Source organism: Chrysemys picta, chromosome 3 (assembly GCF_011386835.1).
Source record: "Chrysemys picta bellii isolate R12L10 chromosome 3, ASM1138683v2, whole genome shotgun sequence".
Lineage (NCBI taxonomy): Eukaryota > Metazoa > Chordata > Testudines > Emydidae > Chrysemys > Chrysemys picta.
In genome coordinates this window covers 53,686,970-53,708,382 of record NC_088793.1, presented here as the reverse complement: position 1 = coordinate 53,708,382, position 21,413 = coordinate 53,686,970, and the positions used below count along the sequence as shown (strand labels likewise).

Sequence of the window (21,413 nt, the reverse complement as noted above, 5' to 3'; positions counted from 1 at the left end):
CTAGGCATTTGGGGCCCAATCCAAAATCCACTGCAGTCAATATGAGTTTTTCTATTGATTTTCATAGGCTTTGAATCGAGTTCTAGATGAGGAAAAGATAATAAGTGGTTATCGGTTAGGAATTAACATACTAATGTTTATTTGCACGAAAATGTGATTGTGTTAAAGTTTAGATGTACTTATGTTATATAATAGGTAGTGTGCTATCCACTGTGAGTATTTAGCAGCTGATCGTTTCCAGCCCCAAAATAGTCATCTGCATCTCCTGCAAGTTTTTGAGAATGAGGCAGATAACATCTTATCCCTCTAACTTAGATCCTAATCAGTATAATCCTATCATTAGCAAATCGTTAGTGTTACATTTTCCTTGTGTTTATCTTCTGGAATCCCTCCCATTGAGAAAAAATAAGATATAATCAAGAACACAAATTTAAACAGCATGCCAATATTAAAATTAAATAAAGGAAAAAGACAAGATGCTGGAACTGTGCTAAGAGTTTTGCAAACCATTTTAAAGAAATAATTAATTTAAAAGGAGATACACCTTTTTTTTAAATCACAAATCAACTGCCCAAGGATAGCATTCTAATATGAAAAAGTAATTGCTTACCACCTTTACAGGTTTCATAATTCAATAATATTCTTCTTTAAGAATTCCTGTGATCAGCCTACATAAGCTTCCATTGGGAAAATATCTGAGGAAAAACAGCTTGTGCTCTTCTTAATCATCTGCTTGTATATCAAAAGGAATAGCCTTTGTTGGAAATAGGAACCATCTCCAGTCACAGCTACCAAACTGAAACTGATCATTAAGAGTTTATTTAGTTTTAGTTTATTTATTGGATTGTCAAACTTTGCAGGCTAAGCAAGGTTGGGTTGATTGATCCTTGAATGGGAGACCTCTAAAAAACTTCAGGTAATTTAGAAAGTGATCTTGGTGATTCAGTAGATTTCTTCTCTTCAAATCAGTGCTTAAGCAGTGCCTTCGTACAGTGATCTGGAGAATTTTGGAGAGAATGTGAAAAAGAAATCCTGACTACTCGGGACCATCAAAAACTTTTCATAAAAATAGTATTGTTTTTAAAAGATTTTAACACCCATCAGAACCTATTTCAACCTATGGTATGGGTCAAATATGGATTAGTGTACACAGGTGTAATTCCCCTCACAAAAGTAAAAAAACAAAAAACAAGGCTACTGGATGCCTGTTCTACAGCTAAGGCATTGTTCATATTATTGATACAACCTTTAGTGGCAGAAGAGGTAAATTCTGCATATGGACTAGTGGACCACTTAACTCAATCACTACTTACAAAATTTGTAAAATGAAGTAGTAGTAGTAAATAATTACATTTTGTGGTAAAGGCCCCAACTGGGATTAGGACCCTATTATGTAGGGTGCTGTACAAATGCAGGAAAGGGACAATATTTGCCCTGAAGGGTTATATGACTGATTTGTCTTCCATCAGTGCATATAACATGAAGAATGAAGAGTTCTTTACAGTGGACACCCAGAAAAATTTTCACTAATGGAAACAAGAATTCCACTATATTTGGTGGGAGGAAACCTTGTAGGTCTTCAGCCACATTTTCATTAATCACACTAGTTGAGGAGTTTAAGATAATGTTTTTTTTCCTTCAAAACATTGATCAAGGGAATCAATTTCCAGAAAAAGTGAATATTTTTAATATTTGTTTCAAAAGACTGAAGATGAAGTGCTTTCATAGAAAGATTTTACTCACATGGCTGCTAACCTGAATATCATCTAGCAAATTGCATATGTTAGCACCACAGCTAGCAGCCTGTGTTCAGCAGCTCATTAATATTTTGTGGGCTGTGGGAGTGGATTGCCTATATAGAACATCTCTAGCTTGTTTTGTTCACAGTTAAATTCAACCCTTAATATGATACATATAGCAATGGCTGAAAGTGAAACTAAGTTCTACATTACATGCAGACAAGGGCAAAGCATAGCTGAATTAATAATGGTTTATGTGCAGCTGTCTAGGTTGTTTGACGTTCATAATGTTGATTAACCAGCCGTGTGTCTTGTTCTGAACAATCAGGTTCAATGATCTTTTCACCTTTTGGCTTCAGTTTCAAAGCAAGTTTCATACTGTCTGCTCACTTCATTCTCCAGAGAGCTGATTTTCTTTGAAAGAGATAAAGTATAAATAATACTACTGTTAGCTTCTTGACATAAACGGGCAGAAAAGTAATGGCTTTGTGTATGTATTTTAATCTAATGGGATGTGACATGTGATTCTTATAAAACAAAAGAACAAAATCCTAAATCTTGAAGTGGGAAAGCTATAGCAGAACTTGCCAAAATAGCTTTTGTTTTATAAATTAAAATGAATGATGCTACAGAAGTCCAATATTTTAGTACTGCAGCTGAGAAAACTCTTTGGTGGCTTGACAGCTTTTGCCTGCCTGTTTGCCATTTCCTGCTGCCTTGTGTGATTTAGGCTGGTAAATGTTTAATGTACTCTGTGTGTATCTATAGCAGTGGTTCTCAAAGCCGATGCGCCACTTGTTCAGGGAAAGCCCCTGGCGGGCCGGGCCGGTTTGTTTACCTGCCACATCCGCAGGTTCGGCTGATCGTGGCTCCCACTGGCCGTGGTTCGCCACTCCAGGCCAATGGGGGCTGCAGGAAGCAGCGTGGACTGAGGGATGTGCTGGCCGCCCTTCCCGCTGCCCCCATTGGCTTGGAGCAGCGAACCACAGCCAGTGGTAGCCGCGATCGGCCGAACCTGCGGACGTGGCAGGTAAACAAACCGGCCTGGCCCGCCAGGGGCTTTCCCTGAACAAGTGGCGCATCGGCTTTGACAAGTAATTAGTAATTTGGGATCATTTCTGAATGATGTTTTTTAAAGTTATTAAATAATGGAATATAGGAACATAGTGATTGCCAGACTGGATCAGACCCAGGGTCCATTTAGTCCAGTGTCCTGTCTCTGACAGTGGTCAATACCAGATGCTTCAGGGGAAGGTGTAAGAATCCCACAGTAGGCAGTTGTGGGATAATCTGTCCCAACATTAAGGCTTTGTCTACACTGCCAATTGAATGACAAAACTTTTGCCATTCACAGGGGCTTAAAAAGCTTTCCTCCCCGCACGGAAAGACAAAAGTTTTGCCATAGCAAGTGGCAGAGTAAGCGGCTCGTTGTCAGCAGGCGCACTCTCCTGTCAACAATGCGAACCCTGCTCCTAGTGGGTGAAGTATTTATTCTGCAAAAGTGTGGACAAACAGCATTTACGCTGGCCAACTTTTAGCGACACAGTCGTGTCACTAAAAGCTGTGTGGTGTAGACAAAGCCTAAGTCTCATGCTAGTGTTTTATAGATAGAGATTGTCTTAATTCCTGAAGCATGAAGTTTAATATCCCTTCCAGTTTATTAGCGTTTATTACTGCAACTCTGGCTATTCCTTTTATCCATGGAAGTGTCCAGTCACTTTTTAAATCTTGCTGGATTCTTGGCTATAACCTGTACCTCTCCTATCATTCCATTCCCTCATTTTTAAATAAACTGTTTGGTTTCCCTGCTTCCTTATCTGTTTGGATTGTAAATAGGTGGCTTCTTGTATGTTTATTTTATTTTGACTTGTTTTGCCTTATCCAGTACCTGGGGGTAGGGCTTTATAAGTGATTATTATTAAACAGTTTCACCTGGAAACCAGATAACTAGGCACAGGCCATTTAAATGCATAACTGATAAAGCAAAAAACTGTTTAAATGATTTTCCTCCCCAATTCTATAACTTTGTTATTTCTCCTTTCTTCTCTGTATCTGTTAAACTTATTTTGATAGAGGAATATCTCGCTTAATTGCGTTCAAAAATCCTGTTTGAGTTCTTTAAGTGTTACAGTTCTCAATTATTCAGCCTTCACTCCACTATGAAGTGATAATTAGGCATTAAAACTAAGTAGATTACTATGGAGATCTCTCCTGACATCCATTTAACACTTAATCAGATCTTAATACCATAAATTATGCATTTCTCAGCAGTATTCAGATCCTAATAAATTTTATAACAGTTTGGAGTTACTAGCTTGTCGACCTCATTCTGGCAATGAAAAGTTGTAAAGTTTGTTTAAAGGAATTGGCCACTTAAAATAGTCAAAATTTTACCAAACAGTGATTCCTTTACACAAGTTGATAGGGCTGATATTTATTTATAAAGTACTCTGAACAGACAATACTTCCAAATTCCCCTTTAGGAATAAATGTATAAGAAGAGCCTACCCACAGGAGAAGTTACAAAGGTAAAACAGGAGCTAGAGTTAAACATAATTTTCTTTTCGTGGGATTAATTTTAAATGAAAGCAGCAAAGCCTTCCATTAGAAGATTCCACTAAAAGTGATCTTACTTGCAGAACTTCTAGGTCACATTAGCTTGGTTTCCCAGTTCAAATAGCTATATGTTGTCTGACATTTTTACCTCCAAAGAGTATATATGCACAGCACAGAAAATGTTCAACATGGTGGTAAACAGGATCCATTCTCAAAAGCAGCTGATGAATTTGTCTACCATTTAAGTCCATAGGATGTGAGCATGCTCAGAATCTTGAAAGTTTCAGTTCTCCATAGGCTTAGGTATAATAGGGTGTAAGAGGGTCCAGACTCACCCCTGCGGCACCTCCTGCTCGTCATCCAGGGAATTAGCTCACCAGCCTCTGGAGCGCCCTCTGTAGGGCGGTGATCCACCTTTCTTCTTCTCTGGCCCCCATGTCCCTCCCCAGGACCCCGGTTCCTCTTGCTCTGGGTGCTGCCCCCTGGCAATACCCATACATATGCTAGGTCTCCCCTCCTAGGGGAACCCCCACCCACTAACCCCACCTCACAATAAGGCCACTGCCAGTCACCAGCTAGCCCCCACAGTCTGGGGCAGACCGCAGTATAGGCCACTCATCATCGGCAAGGTTGGGTTCAGACCTGCTGCCTTGGCCTAGCCCTGGGCTGCGCTCTGCAACCCCCAGTACCCCTTGGCCTATTACCAGGCCGCAGCCTGGGGCTATCCAGGCTGGGGCTCCCCGGCTCCTCAGCCTTTCCCCAGCCCTGCTCCACTCTAGTTCCCTGTAGCCAGACCCTTCTCTCTCTACACTCAGAGAGAGACTCTTGAGCTCCTGGCTCCCAGCCTTCTTATACAGGCCATCTGGGGCCTGATTGGGGCATGGCCCAGCTGTGGCTACTTCCCCAATCAGCCCAGTAGCTTTTCCCTTTGCCCCAGCCCTCTGCCAGGGCTGTTTTAAACCCCTCAGGCAGGAGCAGGGTAGCCACCCTGCTACATAGGGATATACTGTTTCATGTTGTTTGTATTTTTGTTTACTTTACAATCATCTCTGACTAGTCCTAGCTCACTTAACTTTAATCTTGTTTAAACAAAACCCCATTGCTTGTGTCATTTGAAAGCATACTGAGTAAAGTACTACAAAGTATATGTAAAAAGCAACAGAGAATCCTATGGCTCCTTTAAGACTAACAGATGTATTGGAGCATAAGCTTTCGTGGGTGAATGCCCACTTCGTTGGATGCATGTAATGGAAATTTCCAGGGGCATCCGAGGAAGTGGGCATTCACCCACGAAAGCTTATGCTCCAATACATCTGTTAGTCTTAAAGGTGCCACAGGACTCTGTTGCTTTTTACAGATCCAGACTAACACGGTTATGACCCTGCCAGCAGGTAGGGGATCTTGGGGGACTACTACTGCACTGGTGGGGTGCAAAATAAACTTTATTAAGAAAATGCAAAAACAGGGAAAATTCAATAGTGAGGGGTATGGGGTTTGTTAAGGTAGACAATTGGGGAGGGGTTTCTTTTAGTAAATAGGATAGGGGGTTTCAATAGTGGGGTACAATACAGTGGGGTACAATACAGTTGGTAACCAATTAACACTGAAGTATAAATGTAACAGGTAGCTAACAATTTCTATGTAAAGGGTGTGTCACAGCAGCATATAACCAACTAACAGTATGGGTAAAATGTGTTAAATAACCAACAACTTTAGGTCAAAATGTGTCACGGTGGTGTAAATGTAAAATGTGAGGTGTGTTAGCGAGAAAAAGGGGTAACCAATGGAGTTTTATGCTAGACTTCAGTAATACAATTGAGGTTTAGCAGCAGCAGGAGCGGAGTGAGCACGTGGGGGGAAGGGATTAAGAGAGAGAGAGAGAGAGACACACACACAGAGAGCAGACAGGCTGCAAGTTTAAACAGCAGAGAGACAATTATACAGGACACAGCAAAAGCTTATCTATGATTTAACTTAACCAAAACATAACTTAACTAAATCAAAACTGGAGCCTCAGTTAATGACCACACCCTCCCCCGCCAATTTTACAAATTATTAAGTTATGTTCTCTAAAGGACAAGCACTATAGAGCAACATACTCATTTTGCAGGGTTTGAAATGGAACATTTTTTTTTCTTTTCTTTTTCACAGCATGTTGAATTTCGGAGCTTTACCTCTTAGTCCCTTTCTTCACCCCTTCTTACTGCTTTGCTTTTGAGTGAAATAAAATGAATTGTGTTCATTTTATTTTAATTTCAGTTTTGAATGTCATGAATGTTACATGAATTTCACTTTATAAATACCATTTCAGATTTGGGATTTGTCCAAACTTATTCCTGACCCTAAAATGTATTTTGGGTCACTGGCTCTCATTTCTGAGTAGATTGTTCTATCCTTTGTAGATATCCTTGTAACCGCCTACCTCACAGAATAAGCCTTAAAGGAAATAAAATAAAATCAACATCTCACAATATAATCAAGCATAGCCCTCCTGTATTCTCTCTGTCATTCAGATATTTATGTTTTCCTCCAATTCCTTTATATCAGCCTTGCAAATTTCCTACAAAATTTTACCATACCAAGTACAAAAATATACTTGTCCATATTTGGAAGATGATAGAAAAATATTATTTTACTCATACATAAAAAAAATTGCTCTCTGTGGTCCAGTGGGCATGTTCACTTCCACACAAATATGAATATTTAAGCAGGTTTCACTGCTGAGCTGGAATTAATTTACAAATTTGACACCTTCAAATTAGTCCTGAATAAAGACTGGCAGTGGCTGGGTTACTACAAAAGTATTTTTTCCCTTTGTTGATACTCACACCTTTTTTTCAACTGTTGGGAATGGGCCACATCCACCCTGATTGAATTGGCCTCCTTAGCACTGACCCCCTACTTGGTAAGGCAACTCCCATCTTTTCATATGCTGTATAGTTATATATATATATATATATATATGTATTTTTCACTCCATGCATCTGATTAAGTGGGTTTAAGCCCACAAAAGTTTATGCCCAAATACATTTGTTAGTCTCTTATGTGCCACAAGCACTCCTCGATTTTTTTGCTGATACAGACTAATTCGGCTACCCCTCTGAACCCTTTGGTTACTGATATCCTCTCAACCACTGAAACTTTTGCCTGGGTTTGGGAGAAAATTCTTAGGTTGCTTTTTTTCCCATATAATTAAGGCAGCTTTTCCAGTGAAAAGATTTTGTATTTTCATTGTCTGCTCTGCTTCTGATGATGCAAAATTGCAGCACAATTTTAAAAGGGGGAAAGAGTGGTGCAAACCTGAGAGAAGTACTAGAGTTTCCAGACTCGAATGTTGCATATTTTGCAGTGATAATCATCAGATGGATTTTTCCCCCTAGTTTTTATGAAGTTTTCTCTTCATTTTACCTCTGGTAAATAACATATGGAAAATACATTTTGAAACCCCATTTACAATTTCTGTGTTTACATTGTGACAATTTTTTTGGCTTTTTCCTGACTGGTAGAGCTGACAGTCCTGTTATTAGTTGAACCCTGGCATGCCATGATTTGGGTGCTCCTCTCTTCTCTAGGTGGTTTTACCAAGTGTCAGCTGCTAATGCTGTTACTTCTTAGTGCTGATAAAGCCTTAATTAGCTAATGGAATGATACTAATAGCTGCTTCAGAGAGACTGGAGAGCATTGTTATTATTTATTGTTTGTATGACCATAGTGCTTAGGACAGCCAGTCATGTACCAGGATCCCATTGTGCTAGTTGCTGTACAAACACAGAACAAAAATGGTCCTGCCCACAAAGAGCTTACAATCTAAGTATAAGACAAAAGACAACAGATCAGTATGACAGGCCATTTTTTCCCTCGCCAAAAGGATCCTACAACAAGATGGGATACAGAAAAAATATGGGGTCACAAAAAAGAAAATCCGGAATAGAGATCTGGGCTGACCCATGCTCAAGATCCTTGTCGATCCTTGTCAGGGGGAAAAAAAAAAGGGTAGAAAAAGGCACTCAAAAGGTATTGTCTCCTTTTTCTGATAACTTTTTCCTTTGGAAGTTCCTGCACTTAAGCCTCAATCCTGCAACTAGATTAGTGTGCCCGAGGTCTATTATACTGGATCAAGCTGCGGGATCAGAGCCTTTAAGAGACTTATTCTGTAAGGCACTGAGCACTTTTCCAGTCAATAGGAGGTGAGGGCTCTTGGATCCTTACAAGATTAAGTCTTTAGGTTTTAGTCAATATTCCACTGGGTTTTTTGACTGTTGTTTAAAACCTTAAATATTTTATTCTGTAAACTATTTGTCCCAGTTCGATATTTTATTTATTAGGAATCTGATTGTCATTCCTAACATTTTTTTGGGGGGGAAATAAACAATCTTTTTGGATTTTTACCCAGGAGCATTCTGCGAGATTGAAATTGATAAGTGTGGTTCCAATCCATGTAAACACGGAGGAACATGCATTGATTCCAAAGGCCATTTTAAGTGTACCTGCCTCATGGGTAAGTCATTCCAGATAAATTGTACTTCTTGAATAACACCAATATTAAATAAGAGAGAATTTAATTTAATTCACCTATTTAAATTCTTTTTCAATCATTTCCTTGTGTAAAAGTGGCCATAAAACTTGACTTAATACATCGTTATACAATGCATTACTTTTGCAAAGACTCTCCTTTCATTCTTTGTTTGAAGTGTCCTTTTCAAGACATAAAATGATCCAATTACTCTTAGAGTTATGTTAACTATTAGCATCATGGCTAGCCCCAATGTCAATATATGTGAACGAACTGTGATTAAAAATTTTCTCTTTGAATGGTATAGGATTTGAAGGTGAAAAATGTGAGCTGGATATCGATGCCTGCTTATTCTACAACATAAGCTGCACCTCAGGGAAACTATGTGTGGACAGACCTCATGAACTTAATTATACATGTTTGTTACCATGTAATGAAAATACAGAGGTAAGATAAAGCAATATGTTTACCCCAGTACTTTATGAAAATAAAATAAAATAAAATGAAATAAATTAAAATAAAATAAAACTACAATCCACTAATGATAGTTGAAAATGTTATACATTTATATAAAAAAAAACCCATAGCAATTCTCATTGTAAGTACTAAGTACCAGCATACACAGGATTGAATTAAATTTTGTTCACATTCAGAGTATCTCAAAATATTTTATGAAGTAATGAGTTATATAATAGTAATGCAGTGACTGTTTAGGCAAATGTAGCATCCATTATGAACCCAGAAATCACTCTCACCACAGTAGAGGGTAGTAGAATCAATTTTTATTATGTGAGGACATGCTTCCAAGGGGAAGAGAGTAATCCCCAATACTTATTCAAACAGTGCAATGGAATGTTTGGACAATCAATGTGTGGAAGAAGCTTTAGTTCAGCATGGTATCCAAATGATCATACTACTGTTGCCCCTGAACCCCAGTGCCAGTATTATCCGTCAGACTGACTCCATGTGTAGCAATTGTATTCAGGATCATTTCGTCCAGAGGCTAGAGTGCTACAAGTTGAGTTAGACCATATAAAGAAACCTTCAAGACCGTGTACATACCTGCAAGATATACTGATCCGACTTTAAAGGGTCAGCAGTCAATTGAATGGGTGTAAATTAGGACGTAATTTCTTCTCTCTCTCTCTTTTTTTTAAGTTAAGATACTGATTATTTTTCTTTCTGTAATACAGGACAAATGTATATTTACTTGACTATTTACAATACCATTACTAACTCTGTTTTAAAAATTACAACCCATTTCTAAAGAAAGTTGTGATGAGATCTTGATCTTGAAACTGTTTACTCATATGAGTATTCCATTCAATAGAACTATTTGTAGGAATAAAATTTACTCACATAACTAAGGGCTGCAGACGTGGGCCCTTAATTTTCAATTTAAGATATTTTTAGTGGAGGAAATAAAATTATTTTGTATTTTTCATAATGATATTTATTTGAAAAACAATTTTTGTGTCCTAGTCATTTCAAACAGCTGCCCAGACTTGATAACCTGTGCTTAAAAAGATTTGACGTAATCAATTATTTTACTGAAATATACTTACCGCAAAAATATACTGTGCAAAGCAGGCAATGCGTTTACAAAGTAGCTATCAACATTTATTTTACCTTGAAGTCCATGGATACCACATTCACCTATGAATATGAAATATAACACAGAAATACTTACTGCCTTAAAGGTTTAAAATTAAATTGTTCCGCATCTGGTAAATTTTAACATTTTTATGATTTAAAGTGCTATACTGAGTGCAAATTTACTGTACATTGCATAACACTATAATGATGCAATAATCATTAGGTCTACTTAGGATGGGAAGTGATGATGTGCCAAGGATGCTGATGGGAGCTACTAAAATATTTTACTGTAATATTTCCTTAAAAGCCTTAAGACATATCTAATTTATTCATACAAATATTACAGAGACAGTCATAAATTTATGTGGACTGTATATATATTGTATGAGGCATTTAATTTGGTCATAATGTGATAAACTACTGTTTTTCTCTAAAGTGAAAAAACAGAAATAAAAAAAAAAGAAATATATTTGTTTTTTGCTTGTCTCCTTAGTGCAGCCATTGGTAAATTAATATCATTTGCCTAGCGAAAATTACTTTAAAAACTATGAATGGTTTTTAGTGTAGTGTTAGTAATATTGTAAGTGATATTACAATTTCCATTAAGGAATTAAATTAAATCATTTCTTAAACATTTAAAGCCATTACTTCTTTTTGTAGGCATGGATAAAAGTATGTATATAAAACTTCATTTCCTGTTGAGAGAGAGAATTCCTTTTCAATATGACCATGATTTGCTATTGCCTCACAACCACTGCACCGCTTTACTTGCGGCTTAGTATTAAACACAACAAATTAGAAGAGTTTCAGTATTTTCAGTATTTTTAATATAAAATGTGCAGTAAACATTTTAGTCTGAGCAAATTTCCTTTTTTATACATTTAAAATAATAACGCTATAAAACTAAATAAATGTGTAGTTAAACTTCCAAAACCAGCGACATCTTTGCACTTATAATTGTGCCTGCCTACCTTCCACCTGAAAGTTGGGAATCCACAGCACCAGTAAAACAAATCACTCAGGTGCCTTATTAAATATTTGCATACCAATATCACAGTTGGACGATTAGCTGCACGATGTTATAAGACAGATTCATCTTTCCTCCTCTATGAGGAAGAATGTCATGATGGATCAGGAATAGATCCCTGTATCCTGGGAATTTCGGCTCTATGATACAAAGTCCACTTTCTTTGAACCATACCTTACTGTATTTTTGAGCAACATTGAAATCTGAGTGTGTAAAATCCTGTGAAATGAGTTTGTGAAAGATTTTGCTCAGATGTTCACAAAAATACATTTTGCCATATCACCCAAATATATTTACAAGTCATATGATCAGTTTCAATTTTGAAGAATAGGTTGTGGAATAAAAAAAACCTTAAGTTGCTTCAAATAGGCAATAAAGTAGAGCAGAAATTGTGGAACATTCATGGAAATTACAGTTCCAACAAAAAAAGACCTAGGTCTCGATTCTTTTTTACACTCAGGCCTTTTCACCATTCTGGCTGTACAAAGGGGCCTTAAAATGAGTGTACATTTAGTTTGGGGTAAAGGAAAATCAATTTCTCATTCTCTAGTAGCTAAATTTTTTTGCACTCTATGTTGTGAAAAAGAACTCTGCCTGATAGTTCTTAGTGCAGATCAGCATGTAAGATAGGTGTGAAGTTTTTACTGACAGTCATTTTTGAGTTATGAGTGGGGAGTAAGAACTGTTTTCAAAAACTAAAACCCACAATTTTTTTAAAAAATGGCTTTTCTGATTCATCTCAGACTTGTCCCCCACACAAATAATTCTTCTCTGGGCAGAATGTTTATTACTGGTGACGTATGAACCAGTAGTAGCATGGCTTGGCTTTTAGATTCCAGGTTGACTTTGCAGGTCTGACATTTAGAAAAAAGCTATACTTGCAATGTAAACAAAACAGATTTGATCTGGTTTCAATGAGACACAGTTAACAGGTGTTGTGGTTTTTTTTTTAATTTTAGGAGCCACTTTTCAAAGTAGAACTACATTTTATTGTTTAAAGTATGATCTAATTATAAACCCACAAGTCTAAATATTTTCAAACATGGTATTCTCCGTATATAGTACATTGGGCTGCTACAAGGACTGTTGTGGATATAAAAATTTAACAATTTTCACTTCCAAATTTTGTGGGATTTTTAGCTTGGGCATTTCTACTCCAGAGAACGTTGGTATTTCAGTGCTATTGTACAATACTTCTACAGGCATGGAGTCTTAACATTCTACCTGCCCTGACTATCATTCATAGGGACTCAGTAATCCATCTTGGTGGGGACAGATATCCTTTGAATAACAGGTGGAATTTTAAAACATCAGGATTGCAGTTTGAGACACACTTTAGGATGAAGATCTCTGTATAAAGGTAGTAGCTCAACAGTTAAAACTGTCAGTTTTCATTATAAGCATAATTTTAGACCCCGCCAGCAAGCACCATAACTTTCTGGAAAAAAGCTCTTTTCTATATATTTCTATACATTGTCATGATAAATTGAGTTTATAATCCAAGACCATTTCTTAATTTGAGGATGCATATTTCTTTCATTGTCTGGGATCAGAGGTACAAAACAGCAAAAAGGTAAACATTTGTTTCATTTCTTGAAGAAAAAAACTAACAGAATCCTGGTCTCTACCTATTATGTCTCCGATGAGTCCAGAAGAGAATATTGTCACTTGCCTTGTAGGGCAAATTAACTGGTCATTTTCACTTTATGGCAATTTTTGGTTTGGCGATTGATAACCTGTACCACTGCCATGTTGTTGCCCCAGAAGCACACCCTTTTATTAGCCAGCTCCGACCCCCAAATCACCACCACAACTAAAATGGAGAAAAATTCCAAGAAGGTCATGTCACGCATGACCCCATTTTGTGTCCAGGTGGTGGGCCATTTTTGTGCACACCATCTGCCTTGATAAAACACCCCAAAACCTGCGCCCCTTGCCATATCCAAGTGGATTTTTAACCCACTTTGTAATAACCATTCCTCCCTCCACAATGATACCCCATTAAATCGACTCAGAAAACTTTCCCACACGCCCAAGTCTTCCTTCCTCTCTCTACTGACTCATGTAATGGTGTGGCCTGGCTATGCCGGCTGTTGCCCACCCCAGGGCCACAACCCTGAAAGCAAAGTTTAGGTCCTCCAGAGTAGATTGCAGTTCCTGCAGCCTGAGTTTTTTAGCCCTCACTGCTTTCTGGAGCAACCCTGATAGCTCCTGAAGCTTATCTGAGGGAGCCGAGATATGCCCTCCCTGGTGTCCAGCTCAATGGCCAGGTAGGTCAATGTAGTGGAAGGGCCTTCTGTTTTCTCCTCCGCTAGGGGTACCCCCGACTCTTTAGCCAGGGAATGATATATGTGCAATAGGTGAACACACTCATTTGACCTGGCTTGCCCTGCCAACAAAAACTCATCCAAATAACGTACTACTTGGTTTAGTCCTGCTGACCACACCACTGCCCAAATTGTACTGAATTTCTCAAAAGCTGCACAGGATACTGAACAGCCCATGGGCATAGCCTTGTCGAAATAAAATTGCCCCTCCAAACAGAAACCCAACAGGTGCACCGGCAGGAGTCGGAAAGCAGACTTGATATCACATTTAGCCATTAGCGCCCCGGGGCCACATGCCCTAACGATACGCTTCATCAATGGAGGAATAGTGCACAGAACATAGAGCCGGGTCTATTCCATCATTAACAGAGCCACCTTGCGGGTATGACAGGTGATGAATTAATCGATATGTCCCTGGGGTCTTCTTGGGGGAAACTCTCAAATGTGCTACAGGCAATAGATTAAATGGCACAGCTATCCTGCCCTCCTTTAATAATTGGGCAATCTTTTTTTTGAATAATATGTCCCATCCCAGCTACTGACTTTAAAATTTTTGACATCAAATGAATTCTATTTCCCAGAAAAGGGATCTGAAATCCTTCTGTAAACCCCTGCCACAAATATGCCCCATCTGCCCTGTAAGGATAATCCCATAGGAGAACCCTTAACACATTGGGCCTAACTGGCGTTGGGGCCCGTGCCGATTGCACACTTCCCCCCACCCTTGTACCTCTCCTCAGCTTCTGCTCTGTTGTCCCAGACCCTGTTCCACCTGCACCAAACCTGCGGTTGAGGCTTGCGCCCCAATTCCTGTTTCCTCCATGAGATCTTCCGTTTCCGCTCTGGCAAGAACGGGCTGAATGGGTCCCAAAACATGTCTCACAAACATGCCTGTATCTACAGTCATAGCGAAAACAACCACCATCATTAAATGCCCAGCAAATACTATTACGTGCCCTGGCCCCTCCCGAGCTTGTTGTGGTATGAACAAACCCCTGGTGCCCTTGGTGTCATCCACTGCAACCACAGTGTGTGATGACGTATATCCCACCTTATCCCAGTTTGCGTTGCTGCCCTTAATCAAAACTGTTCATCATAATTAATTCCAGGACATGCTCCCAAACATATTATGTGCCCGCCTAATTATATCCATATACTTAACCAAGGCAGGGCTCCTCTCTGGGTAGGCCTGTACTATAACATCCACATAGATGAGGAAGGCAGCCTCCCAATTTTCCCATGTTCTAGGCACCCTTGGCCTCTTCGGAAGCTCGTTGTTTTGCTTGCCTTGCCCATGTTTACTGTCTGTCACCTTCCTGTGCAATAGGGATAATATATCCACGTATTCACCTCTCAGGATTTTATCTGAGTAGATGAACTCCCATTGGCCCAGCCACCCCGGCATAACCATACTCACGACTGCATGGAGGGAGTTCCGCAGAGCCCTGCTTCCCCAGAGACCCCCCAAGAGTCTCTCCTCTGTCCCATGAGGTTACATGCCCTGATGGCCGATGAGGCCCCATGTGCCCAGGGACCAACATAGGCTTCACTACCCTTTCTGGGGGCCTGCCCCTATCCTGGTGCCCAAACTTGAGCCATGCTGGGCCTACCCTGTCACCCTGTGCAGACCCCCCACACCTAGCTGCCTGAAGCTGCTGCAGTAATTGCAAATTAGCTTGCAGCAGCTGTGAAATACCATCAGTGCCCCCACTGAAGGTGCCATTCCTAGGTGGGTCTGGACCTCCCACTCCTGAGCCCAGAGTATTTAATACCCCAATAGGCTCACTCCTGTCCCTCTCAGGTGAACTCACTGAGTGACTGGTTGAGCACCATCCCTGCACCTTGCTGTGGCCCTTGCAACTGCCACTCCATGCAAGGCTGGAAGGCCAGATACCACTTCTGCCACCCATATCCCCAACCTCTGTGTGGTTCAGATGACACTCACCCCTGGGATCAGCATTACTTCCATCCCTTGTGTTCAGTGGAAGAGAACATTCTGGTTCTAGGTGATTTTGTGCCCTTTGGAAGCGCTGTAATACTGTGTAGAAAACCTCAGAAACAAATTTTCTGACTATTTGCCACACAGCTTTGCTGACTACCGCATTAATCCAAATAGCCTGCCCAGTGGACGCTTCCCCTGGGTCATTTCCCTCCATCGGTCCATGAGGCTGCCCTGGGTTATGCCTTGTGTTATTAAACACATCACCCTGGGCATTAGCAGCTCCCGTACTTGTGAGCTCCCCATGTCCCTGCTGCAATACTGTCTCCCTTGGGTCCCCTCCCAGTCCTTGGGCTCCACTGCGACTGCCCTGTGCTGCAGCTGCTGCCTCTGCTTGTCCCCCAGAATAGATTGCAGCTCCTGCAGCCTGAGTTTTTTTAGCCCTCACTGCTCTCTGGAGCAACCCTGATAGCTCCTGAAGCTTTTCTGAGGGAGCCAAGATATTCCCTCCCTGATGTATCAAGTATCAGAGGGGTAGCCGTGTTAGTCTGTATCCACAAAAGCAATGAGGAGTCCGGTGGCACACGAAGAACATACAAAATCCAGTAGGAGAACATTTCAATCTTCCTGGACACTCAATGACACATGTAAAAATAGCCATTCTTCAACAAAAAAAAAAAACTTCAAAAACAGACTTCAAAGAGAAACTGCAAAGCTACAATTCATTTGCAAACTTAACACCATCAATTTGGGCTTGAATAGGGACTAGGAGTGGCTGGCTCACTACAAAAGCAATTTTCCCTTATCAATTATTGGGATTGGACCACATCCACCTGACTGAATTGGCCTTCAACACTGGTTCTCCACTTGTAAGGTAACTCTCTTCTTTTCATGTGCCAATATATATTTATACCTGTATCTGTAATTTTCACTCCCTGCATCTGAAGAAGTGGGTTTTTACCCATGAAAGCTTATGCCCAAATAAATCTGTTAGTCTTTAAGGTGCCACCGGACTCCTCGTTGTGTTTGAAGCTGTATCTAATCTAGAACATTGAAGCAGGTTGCTAGAATAGGTTATAGTACAAGTAGGTCAGTGTACCCATACTAGATTAGTGGGGCATCTCACATACAGAAAGTTACTCATGTGAGTAAGTGTTTGTAGGCTAGGGGCTTATGGACCATGTGATTGTTAAATGAACATTAAAGGGAGGCTGTCAGTTGTCAAGGTAGGCTCATGTGAACAATATACATTTAATACAGTCAAATGCAAAGTCATATATCATGAAATAAAGAATGTAGGTCACATGTACTGGAGGGTGACTGTCCTGGAATGCAGTGAGAATAAATTGGATTTAGGGGTTATTGAAAATACCAGCTGAACATAAGCTCCCAGTGCAGTGCTGTAGCTAAGAGGACAAATGTGATCCTTGGTTGTAAAAGCAGGGGAGTATAGAGCAGGAATAGGGAGATGGAATTATTACCTCTAGATAAACTGTTAGTGAAGCCATTAATGGATACTGTATCCAGTTCTGTGTCCAGTCCACATTTCAACAAGCATGTTGACAAAGTGGAAAGGGTTCAGGAAAGAGCTACAAGAATGATTTGAAATGTGGGAAACCTGCCTTATAGTAAGAGACTAAAAGAGCTCAGTCTATTTAGTTTATCCAAGAGAAGGTTTAAGAGATGACTTGCTCATGGTCTGCAAGTACCTAAATGGTGAATAGATTTCTGACAGTAGTCAGCTCTTCATTTGAGTAGAAAAAGGCAGTACACAGTCTAATAGTTAGATGATGAAGTTACACAAATTCAGACTAGAAACAAGGTGCACAGTTTAACTGTGCCCCCTTAGCTACAATACCACACTGGGAGCTCAGGTTCAGTTGGTATTTGCAATGATCCTAAGTCCTTTTCATTGCCACTGCATTCCAAGATAACCACTGAAACAACTCACCTAGGGACATCCTGGACTCTCCATCATTTGGAGTCTTTAAATCAAGACTAGATCTTTCTGAAAGGTCTGCTTTAGCTCAAACAGAGGTTACAGGCTTGATGCAGGAATCACTGGGTGAGGGTGTCTCTCTGGCCTGGTATATGCAGGAAGTCAGACTAGCTGATTATAATAGTACCTTTTGGCCTTAACGTTTTTGACTCTGTAATTGGTGAGGAAGCACACTTGTACACATATGTACTACACTCATAATACTGCTATTATCTCTGATCAAATATAGAGACAAATCAGTGGGGAGACTAGCCTGATATAGGTATATTGGGGATATAAAGTACCTCACATTTTGTTTTATTCCTAAATTCAAACTTACTCTGCTTTTCTTAATATTTTATTTATAATTTCCAGATACACAATTCAATAATGAACTTTGAAATCAAGCAAACATTTTATATGAGATCCAATAATAAAGAGAGTGGGAGAGAGCATTTAGAGCCTTCCAAATTTAGCAAAACCTCGGGAAATACCCAGACAAAATAAAAAGGCAAGATATATACATTTATATATAATAGGAAAAAGATATTTCCATAACTATAAAGAGGGCTTGATTCTACCAACTTTATTCAAGCTGAGTAGTTCCCTCCATCAAGAGTAGTCACATTGAGAAATGAGCCCAGCATAATTCCAGTATTTAACACTAATAGCATAGCAAAAAGATCCAATTTTAAGGTCAATTTAAAACTTAATCAAAGACAAATTAATATAGCGAATTTCTGGCAAGAATTTTTATTACTACAAATCTTGATAACATTTTAAATGGATTCAGACTCAATCAAACTAAGGTACTAGGGAGCTACATAGATCATTGGCAGAACCCAACTCACCATTTTCTTTAGAAGTCAATAGACTAGCAAGAAAAGCCTTAGTTTCATTTAAAAAAAAAGTTTTTTTTCCTATTTTTATGAAGGCTAAGTTTGCATGGAAACAGAACAGAGACCTTAAAACCTAAACACTGACAAGAAAAGAGGATACATTTTCTTCTTAGCGCTCAGGTGGTCTTTGACACATTGGGAAATGCTTGAACCTTTATGTTTAAAGGAAAAAAAGAGTACTTTTTTCTCCAACAAGATTATGAATCTTTTACAATCAGCAGATTGCAAAAAAGTGGCAATGTGCTAGTCCTTGCCTACCCTGTAAATATATTTACTAAGTATAAGAACAGGTTCAAAACTATATACAGGGTAGATTGAAGACACTAGAAAAATTTTAAAGGTTAGTCATACTGTAGGTGATATATTTTTATCTGCTAAGTTTTACTTGCCACTCAAAGTAGAGTAGGACTTCAGTATCCAACAACTAAGCACAAGAGAAAGGTAGAAAGGTGCATGTAAGAAACTACTTCTGCTCTTAAGTGAGTTTCAGGGCAGTTACCCTGGTTTAAGTAAGAGCAGATTTTGGTTCAAAAAGTCTTACTCATCTGTTTCAGTGCTTCTCCTTCTATGCCCCCAAAAGGTTTGTTAGTATAATTACATTTGTCAGTCTTCACATTGTAATGACCAGCTAAAGTAGGAATCTCCCAAGTTGCCTACAGATCTTTCAACATTCAGTGGCTGGCCAGCGAATTAGTCTTCCTGACAAACTGCACGATATTATGTCTATAGCAGTGGTTCCCAAACTTGTTTCGCTGCTTGTGCAGGGAAAGCCCCTGGCAGGCTGGGCTGTGTACCTGCCACATCCACAGGTTCGGCAGATCGCGGCTCCCAGTGGCCGTGGTTCACTGCTCCAGGCCAATGGGAGCTGCTGGAAGCGGCAGCCAGTACGTCCCTTGGCCCGCAATGCTTCCAGCAGCTTCCACTGGCCCGGAGCAGTGAACCGTGGCCACTGGGAGCCGCGATCGGCCGAACCTATGGATGCAGCAGGTAAACAAACCGGCACGGCCTGCAAGGCGCTTTCCCTGCACAAGCGGCGGAACAAGTTTGGGAACCACTGGTCTATAGTGACTGGTGGCTTATTTTGTCAATGAAACCAGCAACTTAGTTTTAAAGAGGGTTTACCATAGCAAGAAATATCATGGCTATCTGAAAATTATATTACTACTTTATTTTTTTTCTTTCAAAGATCAGTATATTTTAAACATAAAAAATACCCACTCATATTCTAAAGTGTGCCCTTTGTTCCTCATACAGCCTTTTGCTTCTTCTAGCTTAGTGGTTTCCAATCTATGGTCTGAGGACCCTTGGGGTACACAGACTATGTCTAAGATTTCCAAAGGGATCTGCACCTCTGTTCAAAATTTTTTAGGGGTCTGCAAATGAAAAAAAAAAGTTTCAAAACCACTATTCTAGATAATCATTACTTAACCTGCAAAAATGTTCACATCTGATGACTAGAGCTTTATTCTAAGTTAAATAATAACTGTGCCACAGTCTGCAATGCTTTTCTTTTCTACATTTAACAGAATAATAGGCTATTTCATTCTTTGTCATCTCACCTAAAATACATGTGTTTATAACCAATTATAACAAACTATATAGTTACACTGTATCATAACATTGTACACAAAAATAGATTCAAATGTTGGTTTATCTTCATTCCACTTTATATTTTAATTCACTGAGATTTGTCTTTGACCACATTATTAGAGAAAACTGTCACATGCCCAGTTATTTCCAAAACAGTTTATTTAATCAAATATCATAGTTAAGGACAACCCATAGAGATGAAACCCTCTTCTTGTATGTGTGTAATTCTCACTTTTAGTCATGTGCAAATGGAGGTAGCTGCTTCCTTGATGAAGACAACCAGAGTTCTCAATGTGTCTGTGCTCCTGGATGGACTGGGCGAACGTGCCTGGAGAACATTAATGACTGTGAAGAGAACTGGTGCCAGCATGGAGCCACTTGTGAAGATGGAATCAATGAATACAGGTACTAACATGACACTTTAAGTGTATTCAGAGAAATTTGTGCAGGCTAAAGGCAAAGTTGAAATATTATTCCCTCCTGTTAAAATTAAAATGTGATTTGCTATTGCATTCCTAATCTCCTTCAAATCTTAAAATGTCATGGGCATGAATTTGTAATAAGTGCATACCTTCAAAAAATATACTGTTCATATTGAAGTATTTCACAGGTTGGTCTCATAACTATACATGTCTTTACTTGACAGTAGGCTAAAATAACTAAAATACATTCCCAGCTAAATGGTTCATCTTCACTTACAAAATAGTAAATAACTTTAGGCACATGAAGTGACAAATGCAGTAGCTTTTCTTGTTAAATTATAAATAAAAATAACTAAATGGATAATTGAAATGCTGAGTTATTTGTGGCCTTTACTTGAGGACGTTCAGACAAAGCTGTCAAGTGTGTTCTAGTTTCCTTGGTAAGCTGTAACACACTATACATATTTTAAAACCAGGCTCAGTGAAATTAGGGAGAAAATAACTCTATGCACAGGCACTGTGCAGTTCTGCTTGTGAGCACTGAATTATTTTTCTGTCAGGAAAAGATGTAAAAAAATCTCTATATAATCGCTATTAATATTTTTTGGAAGTTGCGGTTTTTATGCTACCTCCAGTTACAGTGAGCATATATAATTAATATGTTTTCTAATTTGTATTATAAGGCTGATGATAGAAACTATTAAAACATGTGAAATAAAGATGTGCTTCCTCTCTAACACTGCTGTCCTAGAAGCCTCTAATAAACCATGTAACTTAAATAACAATTGAACACCCCCCCCAACCCATACAAAATTAGATAAGTATAC

The 21,413-nt window shown here is 39.3% G+C and overlaps 1 protein-coding gene across 1 annotated transcript in view; it reads left to right on the top strand.

The window, feature by feature from the left end:
- LOC135982236 (protein eyes shut homolog) overlaps window positions 1-20,634 on the top strand; it is a 54,213-nt gene extending 33,579 nt beyond the window's left edge. Inside the window, exons 3-5 of the mRNA XM_065587930.1 lie at window positions 8,689-8,793; window positions 9,116-9,255; window positions 20,403-20,634. Coding sequence (XP_065444002.1) covers window positions 8,689-8,793; window positions 9,116-9,255; window positions 20,403-20,576 — 419 coding nt within the window. The 3' untranslated portion in view covers window positions 20,577-20,634. The remainder of the gene's footprint in view (window positions 1-8,688; window positions 8,794-9,115; window positions 9,256-20,402) is intronic.
- Window positions 20,635-21,413: the final 779 nt, after the last annotated feature.